Below are 26,519 nucleotides of genomic sequence, written 5' to 3'. Positions count from 1 at the left end.
AGAACACATACTGGAGCAAAACCTTATGAATGTAATCATTGTGGTAAAGCCTTTTCATGTAACAGTAGTCTCCAATATCATAAAAGGACACATACTGGAGAGAAACCTTATGAATGTAATCAATGTGGTAAAGCCTTTTTATATCAAAGTAGTCTCCAATATCATAAAAGAACACATACTGGAGAAAAACCTTATGAATGTAATCAATGTGGTAAAGCCTTTTCATGTCACAGTGGTCTCCGATATCATAAAAATACACATCCTGGAGAGAAGCCTCATGAATGTAGTCAATGTGGTAAAGCCTTTTCACGTCACCATAGTCTCCAATACCATAAAAGAACACATACAGGAGAGAAACCTTATGATTGTAATCAATGTGGTAAAGCCTTTTCATTTCACAGAAATCTCCAAAGAGATAAAAGAACACATACTGGAGAGAAACCTTATGAATGTAATCAATGTGGTAAAGTCTTTTCACAACACAGTGATTTCCAAAGACATAAAAGAACACATACTGGATAGAAACCTTATGTAATCAATGTGACGAAGCCTTTACAAGTTCCAGTTATCTCCCATATCATAAAAAACCCATACTAGATAGAAACGGTATAAATGTAATCAGTGTGGCAAAGGCTTTACAGAACTGTGTCATCTCCAATATCATAAAAATCCCATAACAGAGAGAAACATTAGATATATAATCAATCTGGAATAAATCATTTATAATTGAAAATTCTCCAAAGACATAAATGATCATATACTGGAGGGAAACTGTGTGAATGTAATTAATATGGTAAATGCCTTTTCAGAAAATTTTTGTCTCCAAAACCATAAAACAACCCATATTGGAAAGAAACCTATGAATGTGATCATTGTGGTGAAAGGGTTATGAATGTTCAAAAACTTCTAGCATGCTGAGAGGAACCAGGAATACAGTTCAGCTCGTTCATGAACTCCCTGTTGAAGAAACCTGGCTGACCACAAGATAGATGGTTGAGCATGAATAGGCTCTTGAGAATATCCTATACAGAATGTTCTCCCTGACTACTACTTAGACCCTGTCACAAACTGAATAATGGGCTGGGACTTTCCACGGATAATTTACAGTTCCTCCCTTTGGTGAGGACTTTATAGTGGTAAAAGTCTTTCCATAATTTTTTTTTCCAAAAACATAAAAGAACCCTTATTGGACTGAACTATGAATGCAACCAATGTGCTAAAGCCTTTGCATGTCCCACTAATCTCGAAAACATAAAAGATCCAATATTGGAAGAAACCTCATGAATATAATCAACTCGGTAAAGACTTTTCACAATTTTAGCATCTCCATTATTATAAAAGAACAGGTACAGGAGAGAAACCTCATGAATGTAATCAGTGTTGTAAAGCATTTGCAGGTCACAGTCATCTGCAGTGACAGGAGAGATCACGTACCAGAGAGAAGCCTGCTTGAGTATTGACAGTGTGGTAAAGCCTTTGCATGTCAGAGTTCTTTACCCACACACAAAGAAATCACACTGGAGAGAAGCCTCATTAATGTAATCACTGTGGAAAAACTGACAATTCACTTTTATCTACGACTACATAATAGAACACATTCAAGAGAGTTACTCAGTGTCCTCAAGGTGCTGACATATGCATTGTCTGATACATAAAAGAATACATAGTGTAGAGAAACTGCATGAATGCCATGAATGAGGTACAGTCTTTGCATTACAATATACTCTCCAAATACTTCAAGTAACACACTTTTTAGAGAAACCTTATGAATGTAACAAACGTGGAGAAGCCCGTGCCTATCACTATAGTCTCCATAGACATAAAAGACCACAAATTGGACAGAGATCTTGGGAATTTCCTCAAGTTGCAAAATCCTTTAAATGCCACAGTATTCTCTGAATACAAACATCCACACATACTAGAGAGAAACCTTCTGAATGTAATCAGTGTGGTAAAGCATCTGCATGTCCTAATCGTATTTAAATGCATGAAAGAATTTATAGTAGGAATAAGCTGTGGTGATTTGAATATGCTTGTCCATAAGAAGTGACGATGTTAGTATGTTTGGCCTTCTGGCAGTAGAATTTACTGTTTTGAAAGAAGTAAATTTTTAGGGTGGTAATCTTTGGAGCTCCGGCCAGTACAAAACAGACCCTCCTACTATTTTGCTGGATGACAGTCTCTTCCTGGATGCCTTCTCATGAAGATGCAGAACTCTCAGCTCCCTCTCCAGCATCATGGCTGCCTGCATGCTGCCATTCTTCCTGCTATGTTGGACATGAACTAAACACTTGAAGGTGTAGGACAGATGGAATTAACTATATGCCTTTAAAACAGTTGCCTTGGTCACAGTGTCTCTTCTTAGCAATGAAAATTCTATCTAAGTCAGAAGTTGGTACCCCAGACTTAAGGATTCTTATTGGTAGGCCTGACCATGCTTTTGCCCCAGACTTAAGTATTTTTATTGGTACACCTGACCATGCTTTTGTTGGAAGCAATGTGGATTTTTAGACTTTGGATTTGTACATGCATTAAGTGGAACTTCATGGGCCATGCTAGTAGAACACATATGTACTAAGGGTGATTTTAATTTTGTATATAGTTTTTATAATGCTTTGCTGAAGAATGTTGCTGTCTTTTGCTCTCATCTGAAGGTAAAGAGATTTATTTTGTTAATTCTACTGATGAAGTCTCAGGAAAGCCAAGCATAGCCTTTGGCCTGTGTTTATTCTCATGGTGATTGTTTTGGTCATGCTTAGTAATCTTAGAAAGGAAAAATATGAAATGTTAGCTTCAAAGAGAAAATCTCACTAGGAAATTGAATGAAGCTAAATCCTATGATCAAAGATACACAATGCTATTAAAGAAATGGTGATATTATAGCAAGATTCCATCCACCTAAACATATGGATGTGAGGTTGTATGGATGAGAACTGTATAATGTTAGGCATTATTATTAACTGGTTATAGTTTTTATGTGGACATAAGAAGATACAATTATGTGTCAAATTGACAATGGACAGATTGTGATTACTATACTGGGTTTTCAATTTAAAATCTAAAAGGAAATACTTAGGTCCAGGCATAATGGTACATGCCTTAAATCCCAGGAGATCAGAGTCAAGCAGATCTCTGATTCAAGTCATCCTGGTAAAGAACAAGCTTTAGGTGATGAAAAGCTTAGGTACAGGGAAAGTGTTACACATGTATTGCCCAACATTCAGGAGACAAAGCCATGCAGATCTGAGTTCAAGTTTCATCTACAGAGCAAGTTCAAGGACAGCCAAGCTTAGGCAGTAATGTTGTTGAAAAATAGAAAGGTGGTGATGATGTACTAGAAGAGGCCATGTTCTGGCAAAAACAAGCAGAGGAACTCAGCAGCTTTGTTTTTGTGGCTCTGACTTTAGAGGCAAGAAGAGAAGGGACGACTGAGACAATTCATGCTGGTTGGCTATAGTTAAAAAATTAGTGGTGACAAAGAACAAACCAGCATCACTGAGGTGAAATCTTATGGTAAGTGTTTTCTGAGAGGAGAAAGAAGCTGTATTCCAGAGGTAGCCAAGGTTGTCCCTTGTGGTGCAGCTTGACTCAGTCCTGGGTAAGACTCACCCAGGTGGCACTGGTTTTAAGGCATCAATGTGTCATGCAGTGCAGCTAAGGCTTGGCACCATGAAGGGAGCATGAGAGGAATGCTGTGAAGACTGTTTGTCAGAGAAGAACCCAGCATATTGAAGATGTCAGTCCCTTGGGATGAGCAGAAATAACAGCAGCAGCAGTTGAGTGGTGTCAAGCAGAAACTAGTGTCCTATAGAGGGAAGAGCTGGAGAGAGACCCAGCTTCTTTAATGGAGCGCAGAAGATCATCTGTGGATCCCAGATACTGGAACAAGAAGCTGTAATTTTGAAGTTTCTTTGGAGACCCCAAGAGGCTCAGATTCCCGAGCAGTGGGATACCTTCTCAGGCAAACTCCTTTCAGGAAAGAAAATCAGCCAAAGAGAAAGAATTTTGCTGCAGTGAGCAAAGCAGGAAGGAGTTGGAGATCTGAAGAACGCTTTGACATCAGATATGGAGATGCAGAGTTTGGAGATTGCCTTGCTGGTTTTTGGTCTTCTTTTGGCCCAGTATTTCCTCATAATGGTGACCTATATCCTGTTAATTTGGATGGATAAGATGTGCTATTTGTTTTGGAAAGTATAGGGGATTACAGTTGAATGATTGGATGAATCTCAGAAGAGACTTTGAACTTTGGACTTTAAACATTTATGAGACTTCAATAGATGATGAGGACTTTTTAATTTGAACCTCACATATTTTGTATTATGCTACTTTTAAATATGGTCCCCATACACTCATGTGTTGACACAATTATATGGGGGCCAGGCAATGGAATGTGGTAGTATAAATATGCTTGGCTCATGTGAGGAAGTTATTATGAGATGTGGCCTTGTTGGAGGAAGTGCATCACTATGGGTGTGGTCTTTGAAGTTCTACCCAGTGTAGAATGGGCCCTCCTATTAGCTCCCCGGCAGACAATCTCTTCCTGGCTGTCTTTGGATCAAGATGCAGAACTCTAAGCTTCTTCGCCAGCATCATGTTTTCTTTCATGCCTGCCTTGCTTCCTGCTGTGATGAAAAAGGACTAAATCTCTGAAACCATAAGCCAGTCCCAATAAAACTGTTGCTTTCATAGGAGTTGCCTTGTTCATGATTTCTCTTTATAGTAATGGAAACACTAAGACAGAAACCCTGTGAGTGTATTTAATATGGTCAAGCCTTTGCACAATTCTAGAGTCTTCATTGTCATGAAAGAATACATGGTAGAGTCTAAGCACGCCCCCTGTGACACAGGACATACCTCCTGAGTCTTAAACATGCCCCAAGAGTCTTAAACATGTTCCCTGTGACTCAGGACATGCCCCCTGTGACTCAGGACATGCCTCCAGTGACTCAAGACTCATCCCCTGAGTCATAAAAACACCCCCCTGTTACTCTGGAAACAGTTTTAAACAGGCTCCCTGTGTCACAGGAACGACCCCCTGAGTCTTAAGCAAACCCTCTGTGACTCTGGACATGCCCCCTGATTCTTAAGCTTGCCCTCCTGTGACTCAGATCATGTGTAGATCCCAGATACTGGAACAAGAAGCTGTAGTATTGAAGTTACCTTTGAAACCCTAATACTTTGAGATTCCAGAGCTGTGGGGTACCTGCTCCAGAAAACTGTTTTAGGGAATAAAACCAGCCAAAGAGAAAGAACTTGCTGCAGTGAACAAAGCAGGAAGGAGTAGGAGATCTGAAGAACACTTTGACATCAGACATGGAGATGCAGAATTTGGAGATTGCCTTGCTGCTTTTGGTCTTCTTTTGTCCCAGTATTTCCTCACAATGGTGAAATATATCCTGTGAAGTATATCCTGTGATTCAGGCCATGCCCCGTGAATTTTAATCACACCCCCTGTGTCTCAGGACACACCCCCTGAGTTTTACGCATACCCACTGTGATTCAGGACATGCCCCCTCAATCTTAAACATGGGCCTCTGTGACTCAGGACATGTCCCTGAGTCTTAAGCTTGCCCCCTGTGACACTGACTTAACTCCTGAGTGCAAAACATGCACCCTGTGACTCAGGACATGCCCACTGAGTTGTACACACATCCCCCTGTGTCTCAGGACACACCCTTGAGTATTAACATACATTCTGTGACTCAGGACACACCCACCAGAGTCCTAATGGGACATGTTTAGTATAATGAAGCATTTGCCGACCTCTTGGTCTTCATCATTATGAAACTATTCATACTGGACAGTGGTTACATACTGTGCTAAAGCCTTTACGTCATGAGGTCCACTGAGATCCAACACAACTCAACCGCAGGACAAGGCACATGATAAGAATTTATTGTAATCAAGTCACTGCTGATAATAAGGGCCACAAAATTACACTCAGAAGCTCAGCTGCAATACCCCAGCCTCAGCCCCACCGTGAACCAGAAAGTTAATATAGCTTCCAAAAGTCAAAACCACAAAGTTCCTGTGCCAAGTTACAGCTACATTTTTCTCCCAATCACGTTTGTTTTTTTTTTTTTGTTTGTTGTTTTTACTTTATGTCAACTGATACAGAATGTAGGTTGTATGGTCAACATTATCACAGCCATTTGTTCTTTTGTGGTTAGTAACTTGGATTATATTTTGAGAAATAAAAACATGAATAACAGAGATTATTGTTAGGAATGAGACCCCCAAACTTGGGAGACCCTAAATACAGTCTTGAGAAGTAACGGCCACCCACAAACTCACATGATACCATACCTGGATGCAATCAGCAGAGGTTTATTAGGGAGAAGAGTTGGCAACCAACAGTCAAACAGCTCACTCTCACAGGAGTAGAGTTTGACAAAAGACCAGCAAGCTGAGGGGCTTTTTTAAAAAGCAAAAACCATATATCAGAGGAGTGAGAAGGGGGGTGAGGGGTTGTCAAGGATACATAACATAAAAAATAGTGGAACATTGCAGAGGAGCCCAAACCTAAATGATTCAGGATCATGTAGAAAAGAGCACTCTGCAACCCATTCTTTCCTCACAAAAATGTGGTCTTGCCATGTCACTTGTTCAACTATTTTTTGATTAACTAGTTGATCCATTTTTAAGTCCTTGCTTTTTGGGCAGTTAACCAGTAAACAGATAGTGGTGAGATGGCTCAGAAAACCAGTGTTCAAGTTCCAGAAAAGACATGGTGGCTCATGACAAATGGATCTGATGCCCTCTGCTGGCATGCAAGGGTACCTGCAGAAAAAAGCCATCTAAATTAGCCATTAGTATTAGCAATCAGTTAAACCAGTAAAGGGGCAATTTCACTTAGACAATCTTAGTATTACTTGGTGAGGTAACCTGTGGAGTGTCTAACACTTGAGTTGTTTTATTTGTTATTTAGGGGAAAAGGGCAAGGGATCTATTAAGTTCTACTTTCAGAATAAGCTGGGGCTAAAGAGATGGCACAATTGTTAAGAGTGCTTGCTGCTCTTGCAGAGGAGCAGAGTTTAGTTTGGTTACCAATTGAACCAGAATCAGACATTTTAAGGCATATTTGGAGTAATATTTAGTACACTTAGCCATGGTTTCAGTTACTTGCAACTATAGTCCACTTCAGAAAATTGTGTGTGTGTGTATTTGTGTGTATGTGTGTCTGTGTGTGTGTGTGTGTGTGTGTGTGTGTGTATCAGCACTAATCCAACAATGCTACATGGAAACTTCCAGAAAACACTCCATAAGTTTAAATCAATACTGTTCTTAGCTGTACATTGTCACCTCACACTATTTTGTCAAAATGAATCATCATCTTGCTTTATAAACTAGAATAGGGTCCAGACCTTGGGCACCTTTGACATCAGGATAGGAAGCTGAGAAAAGTAGCCTGAACCTCTTCTTGCCTCTGCAGCAGTCTGAACCTCTTCTTGCCTCTGCAGCAGTCTGCAGTGTTTATGATTTATTGAAAAGCCTCAGGTGTATGGGGATCATGAATTGCAGTTGGGATTTGCTTTCAGAAATGCCATCTAAGAGCCCAATGAACAAACAGAAAAATGTACTACGGTAAACATTCTTTTAACATTCAGGTTTGACTTTGATTTTTCATTTTGCTACTTAATTCCTGTGAGAATTCAGATGGGGTAGAGGAACCATTCTGAGCCTTGGTCTCCTTATACACAAAGGAGGATACTAGGACTTCTCTTACATGGTGACTGTGCAGATCAGCTGTGATAACCTTTATGGAGCTTAGCTCTGAGGAGATAGATATTCAGTACAGTACATCATAGCTGTTTCTATTATTCATATAAAGTTGTCCTTGACTAAATTCACATGAAAATGACAGAGGAATTGGAGGTCAGCAACAGAGTAAGCCCAAAGACTAACTTGTGACCAACATGGCTACCTAGCAGATTTCCACCATGCAGGACTGAATCCTCCCTGCAAAAACAATGGTGAAATGGGGAGGGAATTCACAATTCAAAAAATGTACCTGGCTGCTGCTTCCAGTTGTTCCTATTCCAAGGAAAGTTTCAGACCAATATTATCATTTTATATTTATTCTACCTGTGTGGATATATTGATTAAATATATTTTGTCCTTTCATATCAATTTTTATTTTCATCAGGAACAAAATGAACTAGGGTCAAGTTAACAAATTTAATTACTTGTAATTCATTTGCTATTAAGTACATCATATGAATAACCAAATCATGTCTCAGGTATATATTCTACATGTAATTAATAAAAAGTCAAAATTTATAAACCATAAATTTGTGTCTATTGCTTGTGTGGGTTTTCTCTTTCAGAATTTTCAATGTCAAGTGAAAACTTCACAGAGAAATCTTTAATAATCATATTTTTAGGTTGGGAAGAAGTTAAACCAGACATGTCTGGAGCAGAAGAATACTGAGAGGATTTTATCTCAGAAGAAAATTAACTGCAGCAATAGCTGACAGTGAGACCCAGCATAGGGTAGCATAAATGTTCTTTGCTGGCAGCAGGCTGTGTGGCTCTTGACAACTTATCCTTTGATTATCTGTGGGGTTCTGTGAATATCAAAGTCTTTGCTTCCTTTGTTAGTATGCTAGTTTTGGAGGCAAATGGCTGGGAAAACTTTTAGTTTCTTTTGAGAAGTTTTTCTCTAAGTAAGAGAGAAGCTATTAGAATAAGAATAAAACAAACCATTAAGATATAAAATGAATACATTTTAGGCCTGATATTTTGTTGAGGGCTGCACTCTGCCTCAACACTTTGGGGGCTTACTGCTCTGGTCAAGAGAGAGAGTGAGGCCGGAGGGGCAGGAGACACAAATACTGGAGACAAGACAGGGTGTGTGGTCAGGTCTTAAGTCTCCTCCCCCCCCCTCTCTCACCCTGTCTCACTTATTGAAAGGAAATCTGGGGTATTTATAAACACAAGCAGGAGAACACAGGTGAAAACACTTTACCATGTGCACCATGCAGCTGAGGTCAATAAACAGCAAAACAGGCTATGTGGGATAAACAATATTCTTATCAGAGTGTGCTTCAGCTGTTATATGCTTTTGAAAACCAAGACTTTCATCAGGGTGCATGGTTCCAGATGGCTGCAAAGTTGATCTAGCCACTTTCTGCTAAAAGTCGGCTCCCAACAATATTTCTTCTTTGAGTAATAGGGATAATATTGACTCAGTGGGACCATAAAGAATAATGGTGACCACATTAACCTTAACCCTGAACCCAACCCTATCCTAACCCTCACCTCTTAATTTCCTAACCCCCTAAATCAAATTCTACAAACCTTATGCTAATCCTACCCATGATTGTCTAATCCCCTAACACTAACTCAAATCCTGCTTGTTGTGGGGCATATTTTTATTACAATTTTTAAAGTGAGAAACCCTTTATTAATATTGATGTTTTGAGATGTTCAGATCCACCTTTAATCTGGAATATAGATTCTTTTGACAACCTACATATATAAAGGACATTTAACAGGGCAGTGTTTTTGTTTTTTTTTATTGGCCCTACTTTTTTGTACAAAACAAAGATGATTTGTTTGTTTATTTACATTTTAAAACTGGTATTAGTAAGTACTTATTTCTTCAGAATTCTGGCATACACTGAATGTCAGCTGTAATATCTTGCAGCATGAAATCAACCAGTTCTTGATTTCCTTGATCTAATTTCCCTTGTCAAACAGCATTTATTGGGACATTCTATTAAATAGCATTTCTGTATACAAAGATTTATTCTATGATTTGAGCTATGTTTATCTACAGAACCTGTACTAAACAACTGTTGTTTTCTCCACTATTACACTAATGAAGATGTACTGGCTAACAATAGTGCTCACCTGTGTTTCCCTTTTGATTCTGGCTTTTCTTCAGGGTTGATTGATACCTGTCATCTGGTGAAAGGAAGCTGCAGTTTCCCTGAGCCCTGCATGAAGAAACAAAACTAGATTCTTGATTCCTAAAATCCCTCTTTAGTGTTAGCATTCTGTCTAAAACTCTACCTCACAGTTACCTGGTGATAACCAGGTATGCTGCTCCCCACAGTTACCTCTTTAAAGAGAGACTGAATGTTTTCTATGTATGTGGGGGAGGTGTCGGGTAAAGAGATGTCTCTTCAGACATGCTGAGATATCTTTTCTCCCTGATGAACCAGCCAGATGACATTATAGTATAGAATATAGTATATTTAGGACATGGGGAGGGGAGTTAAGAGGGTAGTAGAGGCAAGCAAAGACAGAGAGAGGCAGAACGTAGAAAAGTAGAGGCCTGGCTTGAGCATGTGGAGAAAGAGGGGAGAAGGGAATGGAAGAGAGTGGGCAATTGATGAACCTAAGATGGCAAGATAAAGAGAGAGCAAGAGATAAAAAGGGAGAGGAAGGGGTAAGCAGCCACCTTTACAGGGGGTCAGTCCTACCTGGCTTTTGCCAGGTAACCATGAGGAGGAGCATACCTGGCTGTTGCCAGGTAACTGGGGTGGAGTTTAGACAGAATTCTAAAGAAATAACCAGTGCATACATTGACTTGTGGGTCAGATTGATACCTACACTGCACACTGAGTACTGAGCTATGGAAGCTGTTCACCTTGATGACAGGAAGAAGAAGGCAAGTGCTGTGAGGAAAGCTCAGGTAAGGTATGGAGTCAGGTCCTGGTAACTGCAGGATCATTGCTCTCAGAGGGGAGGTGCAGGCAGCTGAACAGCCAGAGCTGCAATGCTGGGTTCTCTCCCAGGGCTGGGTGGGGTGAGGTTCCTCTTTGAAGACAGAAACCAAAGCTAATGGAGTGCAAACCCCTCCTCAGCTCTAGAAAACATCTGACCCTGGCCCAGAAGCACACTTTAACCTTGAGGAGCTGTAAGACTCACTGGCCAATCAAGGCTCCCTGGCAGACCTGCCAATCAGAAAAGGAGGCCGATTCTTCTGGGTGCCACTCTGCAAGTTTCCTGTTCCTGTGCAGGCTTGAATGGTCATCTGTGCCCTGCTCTGAGCTCTGCTGTGGGTGCTGTGTGGAGACCTCAGGGAAGCTCTGAAATTGAGTCATGGTGAGCACAGGATCACGGCCCACAATGGGCAGGGGCAGGGCGGCTGAGCAGTGGGAGCTGGGGTGCTGGATCCTCTCTAGGGCTGCATGGGAAGCATCAGCTAGATGTGACCACCTGTGAGGTCCCTGGTGATGCTCCTCACTTGTTAGATCAGGAGGTGACCTCTGGGTAACTTCACTATCTTGTCTGATTCTGAATCTGCCCAAAACATTTGGAATTCCTAGTTGTCCTAGTTGTTTAGTGCCAGGAAACTTTTAGACTCAACCTTTTTTTATTATTGACAGATGTATCCATTTTGTTTTATTCATCTTTAATGTCTGAGACCCTCTCTTCCTTTCCTGTTCCCTCTGTGAACCTTACCTCTGTGGTTGTCAGTGCACAGGTAATTTCAATGCTCTGCTCTCAGGGACTTAGCAACTGCTTTAGTCTTTCCCTGCCTCCATCACCTGCTGCTGTTGTCAGGTGTGCTTTATATACAGGGACCACCAGCTACACAACTCTCTCTGTTTGTTCCCTGTCTCTGTTCTCTGCACATGCCCCTCTCTATTCTCTTTCTCTACTCTCAGGTCTCTCTGCTCCCTGTCGGTCTGCCTGTCTGCAGGTCCTCTTCTGTGCCGCTATCCCTCCCCCAGGTTCTCACTCATCTTCCTGTTCCCAAACAACCTCTTTTGTACCATATCTGCTTTTTAATTTCTCAGGCCCTGCTGTGATAGGTTAGCTTGGATTTCTTGCTGACATATTTTCCTGGTTGTTATTTATTATATTCCAATGGTGGTGTCTAGTCCTCTGGGTTTGAAGTGATTATTGATTTGGATAATGATTTTGGATTTGTCTTGTTTGGGTGGGAGTTTTGTTCCTGGGTTACTGTTTTATGTATGGATTTGAAAAGAGCTTTGGCTGAGTGGTGCCTTTTTTATTGACATGTTTGTTTGTTATGTTCAAGAGGGAATGCTTGCTAATGTTGAAAGCTGGGAGAAGAGGTTAGCAGGAAGAGATGATCTTAGTAATCTACAAGGAGACTTTGTCATTAGCGATGTTAAGCTCCTTCTGTTGGTTAGTACAGTAAAATTGTGAAAATTGCATTTTAGATAACAAATAGTGTGGTAGATCTAAAGAAAGTTTACCTTGTGTCCTTTCAGACATGGCATTGGGTGAACAGGAAGTATCTGCCCAAGTGGGTGCTATGATACAGGGATGAGGCAGGAAAGGAAGGGCAAGTGGGGATTGTCTGCAGTATCTTTAGGAGGCATGCACAAGGGGAGAGGTAATTTCCACTAATATTCTTTTCCAAAGGTGAGGCCACTGGTCTTCTGTGCCAGTTGTCAGGGCAACTGATATTAGGGTTTGCAGTAACAGACAGTGAGGTAGGTCTTTGGGTAAAGTACCTGCTCTACTGTCAGTCATGGCTTGCAGGTAAACAGTAGTATGTTTTGATAATAAGGGGCTTAGTCAAAAAGATGAGTTTATGAAGTCCAACCAACTGTGTTTTTGAGAGTGCACAAAGTCCACTTGAGCAAACATCCTATAACTAAACCCTCTTATCAACAGCCAGTCAAGGTACAGCAGCAGGGTTTAGCTACATATAGATAACTAGTAAACCTTAAAGAGGAAAAAAAGTTATCCTACCCATCATAGTTGGCAGATGGTTTTATCTCCTTGTTTGGTTCTTGCAAATTATGCCAGACATGCCATTTCTAAAAAATTAAGTTGGTGACCTGTATGTTAATGCCCAATCTTGCTGTAACTACAATAAATACTCAGCACCCCTAGACTTGGTCTCTCAGTTTGGACCTGATGTGAGATTGATTGTGGAGAATCCTTGTTACTGAGCTCAAAGTACAGACCTTTGTGTATTTGCGTTGCAATAGGTTCTTGGTGGTCTCTGGGGTCCCAGTGACTTGGGCACAACATCTTGGTGCATGGACTGGAACCCTGAAACCTTAAGGAATCCTAACTGAAGGCTGAAGTGTCATTGTTGTTCTTTGTGTCAGTGTCTTATCTGTCAGATTTGTGTCTGTGTGCCTTGGTTTTTGGATTTTTTGTTGATTATTTGCAGAGGGAGATGACTAAAGTAACTGTGGAAGCAAAGTATAGTGGATGCCTTGGAGAGTTGAAGCCACAAAGGGCTTGGAAAACGTTTCAGAGCCTGGTGTAGGGGGTGGTATGTCCATTATCTTAATTTCTGGGGAGGTTAGAACAGACTTAGAACCCTGCTACAGGGCTGACAGCTACCTTCCTATCTTCATTTTCTCCTCTAAGTGGAGCAATCTACTGAGTAGCCTTTATGTCCCCTTGTGGCTATCTATTTTGTGTGTGGCATTTTGTTATTTTCTGACTGAGGAAATGAGACAGACACTACCCCAATGAATTTAGTTACTAACCCCATACCTTGGGTTAAATCCTTCTAGACCCATTGACTAGTCCATGACAGAGAGCTCTTCGATACAGCATTTAGGGCAAAATCAGGCTCTGCCTACCTTGTTTTACAGGGTAGAAAGACAAAGACTTCATTTCCCACCTTCTGAACTACCCTCTGCCCAGTTCATATGTGACTCTGTAGTTTTGAACTTGGAGCTGTCATAAGATGGAAGGTTGTTCTTCATCGATTCTCACAAATTTAGCATATTTTCTTTAAACCAGAGATCCTGTCCTTTGTTGGTGGCCATTTTCAGTTGTGTGGGACAATCTGCTTTTCTGTCCACCTTCCAGCTGTTTTAGCCTCCTCTTTGGTAGAACTGGCCTGGGAACCCAGGGTTAAAGACACCTCACCCCAGCTCAGCACAGCCTCTGAGCTCCCCACTCCAGTGAATCCTTCCCTGCTGTGAGCCAGGTGAGCTCCCTATTTTGTTCTTGCTCAGCCACAACTCCAACTCCCTCTTGTGGTGGCAGGGCTCCTGTAATTGATATGGTTAAATCATTGATTTTATGTTGTAACAACTTCCTCATTTATTATTGTGTCTGTGTCATAGTTGTTTTCAGTTCTCAGCATTTCAGAGCTACAGTCATCTGAAGGAACCTCTCTAGAGGGTGTGTCCTCATCAGAATGGCTGATTGCTATGTCTGTGAGAGATAGTGTTGATGATTGACTAGGAAGACTCTTTGTCTGAGGGTAGCAATATCCCTAAGCAAGTGGTCCTGGGCTGGATGAGAGAGCAGGCTGAGCATGAGACAGTGACCAAGCAAAAGAGCAATCCAGGAGATAGTGTGTGTCCATGCTTTTTGCCTTCAGTTTCTAATCTAAGCTCCCAAAATGATGGACTGTGATCTGACTGAACCATGTAGAACAACTGCTTATTACCTGAGATGCTTTTGCTTAGAGGATTCAATCACAGCAGCAAAGTAGCAAGTTAGAACTATAACAACAGCCTAATATTGCTGCTTTACAGAATCTATGTTGTAGATTGTACTCTTGTGGACAGGACAAATTTTGGGTAGAAAGACAATAGGATTGGTTGGTGTCTTTAACTCTCCATTGTGTGTCCTGCCTGACTGCAAGAGCTGGCCTCTTCAGTGTCCATATCTAACTGCTATGCATCTCAGCTAAGATCAACCTTAGACTCCTTGGTACATTTTATGGTCTCTGGCACATCCTAAATGTACCCCGTCCCCAACACCCAGCTGCAGATTTTGATTCATTTTCTCTTTCTGGCCCTCTGTTGTCTCTCACCACACCTTTCCTGGTTCTCCTCAATTCCCATTTTTTGTCTGCTCTCTCATCCATCTCTCTTCCATTTGCTTCCTATGATTGTTTTACTCCCCCTTCTGAGTGAGATTTAACTGCGTTCATTTCAGACTTCCTTCTTCTTTAGTTTCTTTGGGTCTATGGAGTGTAGTGTGGGTTTCCTGTATTTTATGATTATTCACTTGTAAGTGAGTACATACATGCATGTGCTTTTAGATCTTGGTTACCTCACTGAGATAATAATTTCTAGTTGTATCCATTTGCCTGCAAAATTCATGATATTCTTGTATTTGATAACTAAATAATGTTTCATTTTATAAATGAATCATATTTTCTATATTTATATTTTGGTTGAGGGACATCTGGATTCTTTCCAGTTTCAAGCTGTTATAAATCAAATGACTATGAACTTAGTGGAGACCCTACTCTATGTCACCTGCCTTCACAGAGTTCCTCCTGTACCTCCTGTTTGACTTTTGAGAGGGTGTGGGCCCCTGGGTATCCATGATGGTGTATCAAGTCTCTATTGGGTTAGGTGCATCCTCTCCACTGAGGCCAGACGTGGCAGCCCAGTTAAGGGAACAGATTTCAAAGATAGACAGCAGCTTTAGGGACAGCTCCTGCTACAGGTGTTGGAGGACCATCATGAAGACTGAGCTGCACATCTGCTACTTATGGGCCAGGGTCCTGTGTCCAGCCTGTGTGTGTTATTGTTTGTGGCTCAGTCTCTTAATGTCCCCAAGGGTCAAGGTTAGTTGAGTCTGTTGCTCTTCCTGTGGAGTTCCTGTCCTCTTCAGGGCCTTCAATCCTTTCCCCAACTCTTCCATCAGAGTTACCGAGGTTCATGCAATGTTTGACTGTGGATCTCCATTTTTGCTTCAGTCAGCTGCTGGGTGGAGCCCCTCAATGCACAATTATGCAATGCTTCTGTGTGGGAGCATCATAGAGTATCCTTAATAATCTCATGGATTCGAGCTTGTCCATGTGTGTCTCCAATTGAATGAGTTTTTATTGGCCATTCCTTCAGTCTCTGCTCCAACTTTAGCTCTGCATTTCTTTTAGACAGGATGAATTTTGTTCTGGGTGTCTCCAGTGTTGTGGTTGAATCTGATCCTTCAGCTTTCTTCTCATGCTCCCATACATTCCCCATTTGGACTCTGTCCCTAAATCACATAAGATACTGTGCACACATTTGCTGTTTAATGCTATGCTATTTTGCAAACCTTGTGGTTTTATATTTTTAACTTTATTCATTCTGTTTTTGTTTTTCCAGACCAAATTTCCCTGTGAAGCCTTTCCTGTCCTGATTGTAGATATAGAAACCACAGAAGCCCCCTGACATAGTTTTGTTTAATAAGCACATGCTTTTGTGCTGCTCTTCATCCACATCTTTCATTTTGAAATTTGGTCTAATATATACATTATATTCTATTTCTCCCCCATGGCTTCTGCTCATGTTATCAATATTATCTGATGCTTCAGATTCATTAAATTGCTGGTACATAATGTTTTTCCTAACTTTTATGTTTGTCGTGAAATTTTTGAATAAATAAGTGTATTATGGCTGGATGCATGAATATGAATGTCATGTGTGCCTCATATTTACTGTTGTCAGAAGATGGCCTCAGAACTCCTGATCTTCAAGAAATGGACAAGTGTGGGTCCACATGTGTATGCTAGAAATTGACCACCATTATGTGGAAGACTAGCAAGATCTTTCAACACCTGAACTACATTTCCTGAAATACATTCTTTATTTCTGATCAACATATATATTACTACCACACGGTGGTGGCACACGCCTTTAATCCCAGCACTTGGGAGGCAGAGGCAGGTGGATTTCTGATTTGAAGGCCAGCCTGGTCTACATAGTGAATTCCAGGACAGCTAGGGCTATACAGAGAAACCCTGTCTCGGAAAAAACAAAACAAAACAAACAAAAAAAAAAAAAACAAGAAAACAAAATATATACATTACTAATAATTTCATCTGTTCATTTTTAACTGTTTAAACATACATTCCCTTTTAGTAAAATTTAATTAATGTTGCTGTTTAAACTGGTTCACTTTATGTTTATACAAGATGAATACAGAACTGCAGTGAATGTATAATTCTTTGTAGGAACTTCAGTAAAGAACTGTTAGTTCATTCTATCATTTTTGTTTCCTGGTTCATTTTTGTAGCAGAGTGAGGTTCTTAACATGTAACTTTTGCTGTCCTGAAACTCATTGCATAGATGGTGCTGGCATCCAGCTCAATGACATACACCTGCCTGTACCTCTGTGATTAAAGACATGAGCAAATACACACAGCTTGCCCATCACTTTTGTAGTTAGTAATTGTTCATACAGCTTTTCAGATGTGTGCTCAGTACAGTTGATCTGTTTCCCCCTGCATATCCCTCTCAGTTGCCATTTGTGTTGCAAGGCTATATCCTATTCTAAGGGTTCAGGAGTGATACGGGTGAACCCTGTGTCAAGGGTCCAAGTGTCAATATTTCAAGTTTCTTCTAAACTGACATGGTGATTATATTATAATTTGTGTGTCAGCAAATAAGTGAAGTAATCATGTGAATTATAAGATTATATTGTCCAGGAAGCATAACTTTGCTTTGAAGTGATGTCAGTATCAGACTTTCTGTTGTACACATGTATGTGATATTTTAGGATGCAGTGACTTATGATGATGTGCATGTAAACTTCACTGCAGAAGAATGGAATTTGCTGGATCCTTCCCAAAAGAATCTCTACAAAGATGTGATGCTGGAGACCTACTGGAACCTCACTGCTATAGGTAAGACTGTGAATTTTCTTTTGCTTTTCAAAATAAGGGAAAAATATTTCTGGGTTACTGATGATCATCTCTTGTTTCAATAGAGAACAAGTAATATTGAGTTGAATAAATCAGGCTCATTGCTGTGAAAATTCAGAGTAACTTAAATTTTGCCTAATTCCAATACCATATCATTCATTTTCTGGTACCTTGCTTTCAGGCTATAATTTGAAAGTCCACCATATTGAAGAACAATGTCAAACTTCTAGAAGTCATGAAAGGTAATTTTAATGTCTCAGCTGATACAAATATGCCTGTGAGAAAATTTTAATATGATCTGGAAGCTATAAAAGAAAGCAAGTGTGTAAAATATCAGTCATTTTATTGTATCTATGATTATAATTTTCTCCCACAACTATGTACCTCAATGTCAGTTATCTGACTGGTGATTGCAAGGCATTTCTGTAAGAAAGAAGAGAAGGAAACAATGTCTTAAGAGATTCCTTTATTTGATTTGTATCTACATTAGAACTATGTTGTGGAACTACCAATTTGTATAGTCTCATAATATATTTAGATGTTGCACATTGAATAGTAATAAACATGTATCCATAACCTTCTAATAAGCAAATACTCCATGATAAAATTGGACATACTCATTATTGTAGTGAAATTATTCAGTTTATAGTGTGGTAGGTTTACGAAAATCAAGAATTTTGTCCTGGAGAAACATTAATCATATCTACAATGAAGAAAAAGTCAATGTTTGTGCATTCAGTGTGAAAAGCTTTCAGTTATTCTTCTTTTTTAATGGATATATCAAGTTTCAGAATGGATGAAACCATGTGAGCCTAGGGATATTAAAAGGAACAATGTACCTCTATCTATTTCAGAACAATGAGAAGATATGTAGTATTCTGCCTTTGGTAAACTTGCTGAATATGATAGCTGTTTGCAGTTAATTGATTTTCTGACTTTACTGGGAACATGCCCAAAGTCACATTGCAGAAAATCTCTATAGGTACTAGAAGTTTGGAAATGCCTCTGTTCATCCTGGTTCACAGTGCTGCTGTTGTGTGATGCACACTACAGAAAAATCTAAGAATGCAATCAGTGTTTTAATGCTCTGAGTTATCCCATATTTGTTTTGACATGTTAAAAACAACATATAGAAATCTCATATAGAAAAATGAGTCTATAAATATGAGCCATGTAGTAAATATTCTTATGATCACAGGTATTTTCAAAGAGGTAAAGCAACCCACAGTGAGCAAGTACAACCGTGAACATCGAAGTGATAAAACCTTAACATCTGAGTGTTCTTTATTATTAGACCAACTGTAAAATTTATTCATATTAATAAAATGATTGATAAGGCTAATGAATGTGGTGAAGCTTTCACATGTGCCCATTATTGTTGCAGACATGAAAGAAGTCATACTGGAGAGAAACTATATGAATGTAATCAATGTGGAAAAGCCTTTTCATGGCACAGTAATCTCCAAAGACATAAAAGGACACATACTGGAGAGAAACCTTATGAATGTAATCAATGTGGTAAAGCCTTTTCATGTCTCAGTGCTCTCCAATATCACAAAAGAACACATACTGGAGAGAAACCTTATCAATGTAATCAATGTGGTAAAGCCTTTTCATGTCACCATAGTCTCCAATGTCATAATAGAACATACTGGAGAGAAACCTTATGAATGTAATCAATGTGGTAAAGGCTTTTCATATCATAGTAATCTCCAAAACCATAAAAGAACACACACTGGAGAGAAATCTTATGAATGTAATCAATGTGGTAAAGCCTTTTCATGGCTCAGTGCTCTTCAATATCATAAAAGAACACATACTGGAGAGAAACCTTATCAATGTAATCAATGTGGTAAAGCTTTTTCATGGCACAGTGGTCTCCATTATCATAAAAGAACACATACTGAAGAGAAACTGAATGTCATGAATGAGGTAAAGCCTTTCCATAACACAGTAATCTCGAAATACACAAAAGAAAATGTGCAGAGTGATACCTTATAAATGTAGTCAATGTGATAAAGCCTTTGCATGTCACTGTATTATCCAAACACTTAAAAAACATATGCTTTAGAGAAACCTTATGAATAGAGTGAATGTGGTAAAGCCTGTGCATATCTCTGTAGTCTCCAAAGACATAAAAGAACACAAACTGAGCAGAAACCTTTTTATTGTACTAAAGTTGAGAAATGGTTTATGTGCCACAGTGGTTTCTGAATACAGAAATGAACACATATGAGAGAGAAACCTTCTGAATGTAATCAACATGTTAAAGACTCCGCATGTCCTAATCATTTTTAAAAGCATGAAAGAATTTATAGTAGAAATAAATTGTGGTGATCTTAATTTGTTTGACTCTAAGTAATGGCAATATTAAGAGATGTGCCTTGTTGGAGTAGATGTTACCTTTTTGAAGGAATTTAATTCCTAGGGTGGTGGTCTTTGGAGCTCAGGCCAGTACAAAACAGACCCTCCTACCACTTGTCTGGAGGACAGTCTCTTCCTGGATGCCTTCTCATGAGGATGCAGATCTCTCAGCTCCTTTTCCAGCATCATGGCTGCCTGCATGCTGACATTCCTGCTATAATGGCAATTGACTAAACATTTGAAAGTGCAAGCCAGGTCCAATTAAATATTAACAAAGCCGCCTTGGTTACAATGTCTCTTCTTAGCAATGGAAATTCTATCTAAGACAGAAGTTGGTTCCCCAGACTTAAGCATTGCTATGATAGGCCTGACCTGGTATTTTGTTTTGTTTTATGGAGCAATGTGAATTTTTAGACTTTGGATTTCATATGCATTAATTGGAACTTACTGGGCCATGCTAGTAGAACACATATGTACTGAGGGTGACTTGAACTTTGTGTATAGTTTTTATGATGTTTTGCAGAAGAATGTTGCTGCCTTTTGCCCTTTTTCTGTAGTGTCCTTGAAGATAAGGTAAAGAGGATGATGTTCATTGCATTGACAAAGGAAGTCACAGTGATGCCAGCAAAGCCTTTGACCTATGTTTAGTCTCATCATGATTTGAGTAAGCATAGTAATCTTAGAAAGAAAAAGTATAAAATGTTAGGTCAAAAAAGAAAATCTAACCAGGAAATTGAATGAAGCTAAATTCTGTGATCAGTGATATTAAATGGTATTAAAGGAATGATGCCATTAGTGTAAGATTCCATCCACCTAACCTTATGGATGTGAAGTTGTATGAAGGAGAACTGTATCGTGTTAGGCATTATTATTACCTAGTTGTTGTTTTCATGTGGACACAAGAGTTACCAGTATGTGTGAAGTTGACAATTGATGGATTGTGATTACTATTCTGGGTTATCATTTTAAGATCTAAAATAAAATACTTAAGTACAGGCATGGAGTATATTCCTTTGACCCGACCTGCGGGCCCTAGGTTATTCATGAGGGACGAGGAGGATTGCAACCTGGAAGAACGGGCGAGAGAGAGAATGGACTCAAGGAAGCAGATCCTTGTCAAGAGTCATATATTTGGGCACCAAGTGCTTATTTATAATACATTTTTCAAAGGGAGGGGTAAGAGGGATCCAGGTGATGGGAAAGTACAGAATCTTCTTGGCCTGTGCCCTGAAACAATAGTGGTCCAGGTGATGGGACAGTACAGAGTCTTCTTGGCCTGTGCCCTGAAACAATGGCGGTCCAACTGCCTACTTCAAAAGATACGGTACACTGCTTTACATCTAAAAATCTATTTGTAACTATCAAGCAGAACCTTGTGGTTGCTAGGGAGATGAAATTGCAGGAGACATTGTGCAGGTGGGGAGAAGTAGGGGGCGAGGGTAAGAGGCAAGGGTCCTGGCTTCTGACATCTCCCCATTCTCTGTTTAGATGGAGAGGGCATCCTGTGATCAATCCCAACTACATGAGTTTAGAATTTGGAGGTCAAATTGTGGGGGGGTCTTAGACGACTTCATAACCCCAAGACATTAATGTGAGACGAGTCATGTTGATGGTCGAAGGCTTTAGGCTATCGACAATGGGCAACATCAAGGGACCCCGAGGTGGGTGAAAGGAGGGTGAGGACCCTGTCTTAGGCTATGTAGGCTGCACCCACTCCCAGCACCACGCACTCCTTTCCGGCTGCATTGGGTGGGCCCCTGGGAAGTGGACCTACAATAATCCCGTCATTGGGCTAACTCACAGCCATCCTAATCCCTGTGTGAATGTCTAGGTTATCAGCCATTTGTCATTTGGGGTGTAATATTGTCATAATGAAAGACTCCCTGATATAGAGGACCACATTAAAGGCAGGTCTTAGTTTAGAAAAAAGCCAATTTTTGTCGGGATGATCAAGAGGCCAAGCTCCCTAGCGAGAGAAACGAGGGCAGAGCCAGGCATGCCAGGAACTTTTCTTGAGGGTGTGGAAATCTAGGGGTTGGCCATAGGGGGAGGCAGGGGGGCTGGCAGCTGCGCCTGTCTCTGGCAGAGTCACTTCTGGATCTCCCTCAGTCTTCAGTTGTTGGTAATGAACTTCAACTGGCTTCTTGATGGCAGCATCAATCTGGTTCTTAACAAAATTTGTGAGATGGTTAAAGGCCCAAGGGCCAAAAGACAAAAGCAATAAAAAACCAACAAAAGGTCCTAATAAACTAGGCAATAGGGTGGTAAGCCAAGGTGAAGTAGAGAACCAATTTTGATACCATGACTTTTGTTGTTCTCTGGCTCTCTTTCTTTCCTCTAAACTCTTTTTGACTTTGTCCAGGCTATTTTGGACAAGGCCTGTCTTATCAGAGTAAAAGCAACATTCTTGTTTGAAGGCCACACAGAGACCCCCTTCCTTAAGGAAGACAAGGTCAAGTCCTCTCCTGTTCTGTAACACCACCTCAGAAAGAGAAGCCACAGAGTCCTTAAGGTCTTGTATTCCTTCTCTCAAATTATTTAAGTCTTTATCAATGAGAGACTGAAGATGGGCATAATGATTATTGGAAGTGACTAGAGAAGCAATGCCCGTTCCTGCGCCAACAGCGCTGATTCCTAATATGACAGACAACGTAAGGGCTGTCAGAGGCTCTCATTTGGTCCTAAGAGAAGGACCTTGATCTAGAATATTAAGAAAAAACTCCGAGTCATGAATAAGAAAATGAGGAAGAATGGTAACAACTACACAATAATCTCTGGTCTTTAAAAATTCAAAATTGGAAATATATAATGTCAATCCAGTGGCACAGGCAAAATATGTACCATTGGATGCAATGGTGTATAAAAAGGTATTATTTAAAATCAATATCTGATTGCAAATAGGGACCAAATCTTGGGGGGGGGAAGCATAAAGGGCCCCAAAAGGCAAAGGCCCATGCCTGAAATGGAACCAAGAGTAAGACCTCCTTCAGGTGAAGTGGCCCATAATAACAGATTGCTATTATCAGAAAGAAGGGCGGGGTAAAAATAGCTATTCCCTCATAAAAAGGGGGAGTAGGTGAAAAACAAATTCAACATTCTCGATATTGATATTCACTGGTATTATGAATAGCTTCAAGGGAGGCATTTGCCAGAGAAATAATAAGATCAGCAGAATTAGGAGGACCCACAGGTATAGTGGGCTGGAATAAGGCAACCTCCGGGGAGGTGGGGAGAGATAAAATGGCTGGAGCAATAGTTCCAGGCCTGGTGACGGGCTTGGCTGGTGGTTGAGGGTGCTGTAGGGCAGGATTAGGGCCCACAGCAGCAACATTTTTATTAGGGATACTCTTAAGGAGTTTAATTCTAAAAATGAGTCTCGGGTCTGAGCAGGTGAGTGAAAAGGTCGAGCATTCTCTTAGACGTAGACCCAACTCATACCCTTGGCCTGTCCAGTCTTTACTCTTTCCTATATCCATAAAGGATATAAGAAGAGGGACACACCATTTGAATGCACACCAGGATTTAAATGGTTGGGCAGTCTTAATTCCTAATTTATCCTGCAAATATGTATGTAGAAACTTTCTCCTTAAAGTGATATAATCCCAGGAAGAATGGGGTCTCCAATATGCATCTCCTGTGGTTTCACAGCCCCAAGATGCACAATAATAATCAGAGCTATAGCCACATTTATAATTTTGAGAGCGACCACGGTGAGTAGGCCCAGGGCATACATAAAGGCCAGATGAATCATTGGCCAAGGAGATTCTCCTATCAAAAAAATTACATCCTATAAGGTGGCCATCATAATTGGGGTTAGGTGCATCAACAGGCTGATGTTGGGGCCAATAATGAGAGGGGGTCCCCCAATCAGCACTGGCTCCCAGGGCAAGAGCACAAAGATCCACCTCTAAAGAGGGCCATGAAGGCTGGGTTCCAAGTGAAGAGCTGGAATTAACAATGTCTCCCGCTTGATTTATTATGACCCTAGTAAAGTTATAAATCTGATATGGGGAGTGTTGGGATTTAATACTCACAGTTGGATAAATCTGAAGTATGAGCAGGAGGTGTAGGAGAAATAAGGTGACTGGATGCATCTTTCTGAAAGGAAGCACAGTTAAGAACCATTCTCAGGGGGTATCCCTGGGGTAGAGTTAGCCAACTTTACCAGTCTTTCTGGTAGCCATCTGGCATCTTGTTCTTTGAATCATATATGCACGCGTGTCCCTTCCCCCAGATAAGGACTGGGTCAGGACCATTCCACTCTATATCTACGGATCTTTCCACATGACTTTGGCATAGGAGTCTGCTGTAGTAGGATGCCAGAACCTATCTGCTGCAGACTTTCCTTTTTCATCAAGGGTCAAAAATTTGAGAACAAATAGTGCATGATTTAACAAAATTTTATGATTCCCCTTTGTAGGTATAAAATGCCCCCTGAATGTTGTAATTTTAAGAGCATGTTCTTTAAGGTCTGATGTGCCCTTTCTACAATGCCCTGTCCTTGGGGGTTATATGGAATACCAGTGACATGTTTAATATTAAGCTGGGCACAGAACTGTTTAAAGGAGACGCTGGTATATCCAGGGCCATTATCAGTCTTAAGTATCTTAGGTATGGGCATAAAGGCAAGACAAGAAATCATATGACTAATAACATTTTGGTAGCCTCACCAGATTGTAGTGAGGCACAAAGAAAACCACTAAAGGTATCAATAGAAACATGTATATATTTAAGCTTACCAAAAGGGGCAAAATGAGTAACATCCAGTTTCCATATTTCTCCTGGGGTAAGGCCACGAGGGTTAACCCCTAAATGTAGTTCAGGTAGGAGGGTGAGAAATCCCTGGCACTGACGCACTATCTGGCGTGCCTGTTCTCTGGTAATAGAGAACATCTGTCGGAGGGTCTGGGCATTTAGATGATGCAATTGGTGGGCTTTTTGTGCCTGTTGTACAGGATCAGAAGGCAAGGCCAAGGTCGCCAAGGTAAGTGGAGACCCTCGGTTGGCCCTATCAATGAGGTCATTTCCCTCACTTAAGGGTCCAGGAAGACCAGAGTGGGCACGTATGTGACCTACAAAGAATGGATGGGACCTAGCCAAAATTATTTCTTGAAGCTCAGAAAAGAGGGGGAAGCGTGGGTAGATGGCCTTATAAAGGGAACGGTCTCTAACAGAGGCACTGATTGAGCTACATATGCACTGTCACTAAAAAGATTAAAGGCACAATCTGGGAAAGTCTTAAAGACTTGAATAACAGCAACCAATTCTACCAACTGTGCTGAGGAGAATTTGTTCTGAAACTTAGAGACCTGTCCACTTTTATTAAAGGCTGCAACCCCAGAGGAGGATCAATCTGTAAAAATCAGTGGTGCTTGAGGAATGGGAATGTTCTTAGTCACTTTAGGGAAAATCACCGCTTGGTGGTCAAGGAACTGTACAAGTTTGTCAGAGGGATAGTGGTTATCTATCTTTCCCTGAAATGAAATACAGTTAATAGCCCAATCATCTGAGGTCTGAAGTAGCCACCAAACTTGAGCGGCATCATAGGGAACGCTGACAAGGTCAGGATCTCTACCAAAAAGCTTCAGGGAGGTCTCTCTTCCCATCCTTATGATCTGTGCCACCAAGGAGGGATAAACAGGTAGCACTTTAGGAGGGGTGGCAGGCAAATGAAGCCAATATAAAGGTTTAGTCTGCCACAATAATCCCGTGGGGGTAAACACGGTGGGAAGAACCAATAGCCACAAGGGGGAGGTTGGAGAATAATAGGTAACAGTTTGTTGTTGAATGGCTTTCTCTACAAGCTTAAGGGCAGAGGTGGCCTCAGGGGTTAAGGCTCGAGGGGAGGAGGGGTCAGAATCTCTTTGAAGAATATCAAATAGAGGCTTAAGTTCTCAAGTTGTTAATTTTAAATGAGGGCACAGCCAATTTATGTCTCCCAAGAGGCGTTGAAAGTCATTAAGTGTTTGTAAGGAATCTTTTCTAAGTTCAATTTTTTGAGAGAGAACCTTAGAGGGATGAAGCTCAAAACCCAAGAATAAATGTGGGGGCTGTAGCTGGACCTTCTTGGGGGCAATCTGCAGCCCAAGGTCTTGGAGGGCAGTTACCAACTCCTGGCCCATCCTGAGCAAGGAGGTCTCATCAGGGCTAGCCAGAAGAATGTCATCCATATAATGGACAATATATAACTCAGGGTATTTAATGCGAAAAGGATCAATGGCCTGAGCCATGAACTTTTGGCAAAGGGTGGGACTATTGGCCATGCCTTGAGGTAGGACTCTCCATTGAAATCGTGGAGATGGCCCAATGCAATTAACAATGGGAAGGCTAAAGGCAAAACGTTTACAATCCTCTGGGTGTAAGGGGATGCAGAAAAAGCAAACTTTCAAATCAATAACCATTTTATTGTAACCCTTAGGTATTGCCGTGGGGGAGGGGAGGCCAGGCTGGAGGGCTCCCATTGGAACCATAGTCTTATTAATTTCTCTGAGGTCCTGGAGCAGTCTCCATCTGCCCCCTTTCTTTTGTATAACAAAAATGGGTATATTCCAAGGGGAAGTGGAGGGAACAATGTGGCCAGCATCTAATTGTTTCTGCACCAGCTGCA

The 26,519-nt window shown here is 40.7% G+C and overlaps 1 protein-coding gene across 1 annotated transcript in view; it reads left to right on the top strand.

The window, feature by feature from the left end:
• The window catches only part of LOC143437397 (uncharacterized), an 86,249-nt gene that overhangs the window by 40,063 nt on the left and 19,667 nt on the right, over positions 1 to 26,519 (top strand). Inside the window, exon 5 of the mRNA XM_076922233.1 lies at positions 19,870 to 19,894. Within this exon, the coding sequence (XP_076778348.1) occupies positions 19,870 to 19,894 (25 nt within the window). The remainder of the gene's footprint in view (positions 1 to 19,869; positions 19,895 to 26,519) is intronic.

The sequence above is a fragment of the Arvicanthis niloticus genome, chromosome Y (genome assembly GCF_011762505.2).
Source record: "Arvicanthis niloticus isolate mArvNil1 chromosome Y, mArvNil1.pat.X, whole genome shotgun sequence".
Lineage (NCBI taxonomy): Eukaryota > Metazoa > Chordata > Mammalia > Rodentia > Muridae > Arvicanthis > Arvicanthis niloticus.
The sequence above is the reverse complement of the archived record's forward strand: the minus strand, read 5'-3'. Positions and strand labels throughout refer to the sequence as shown.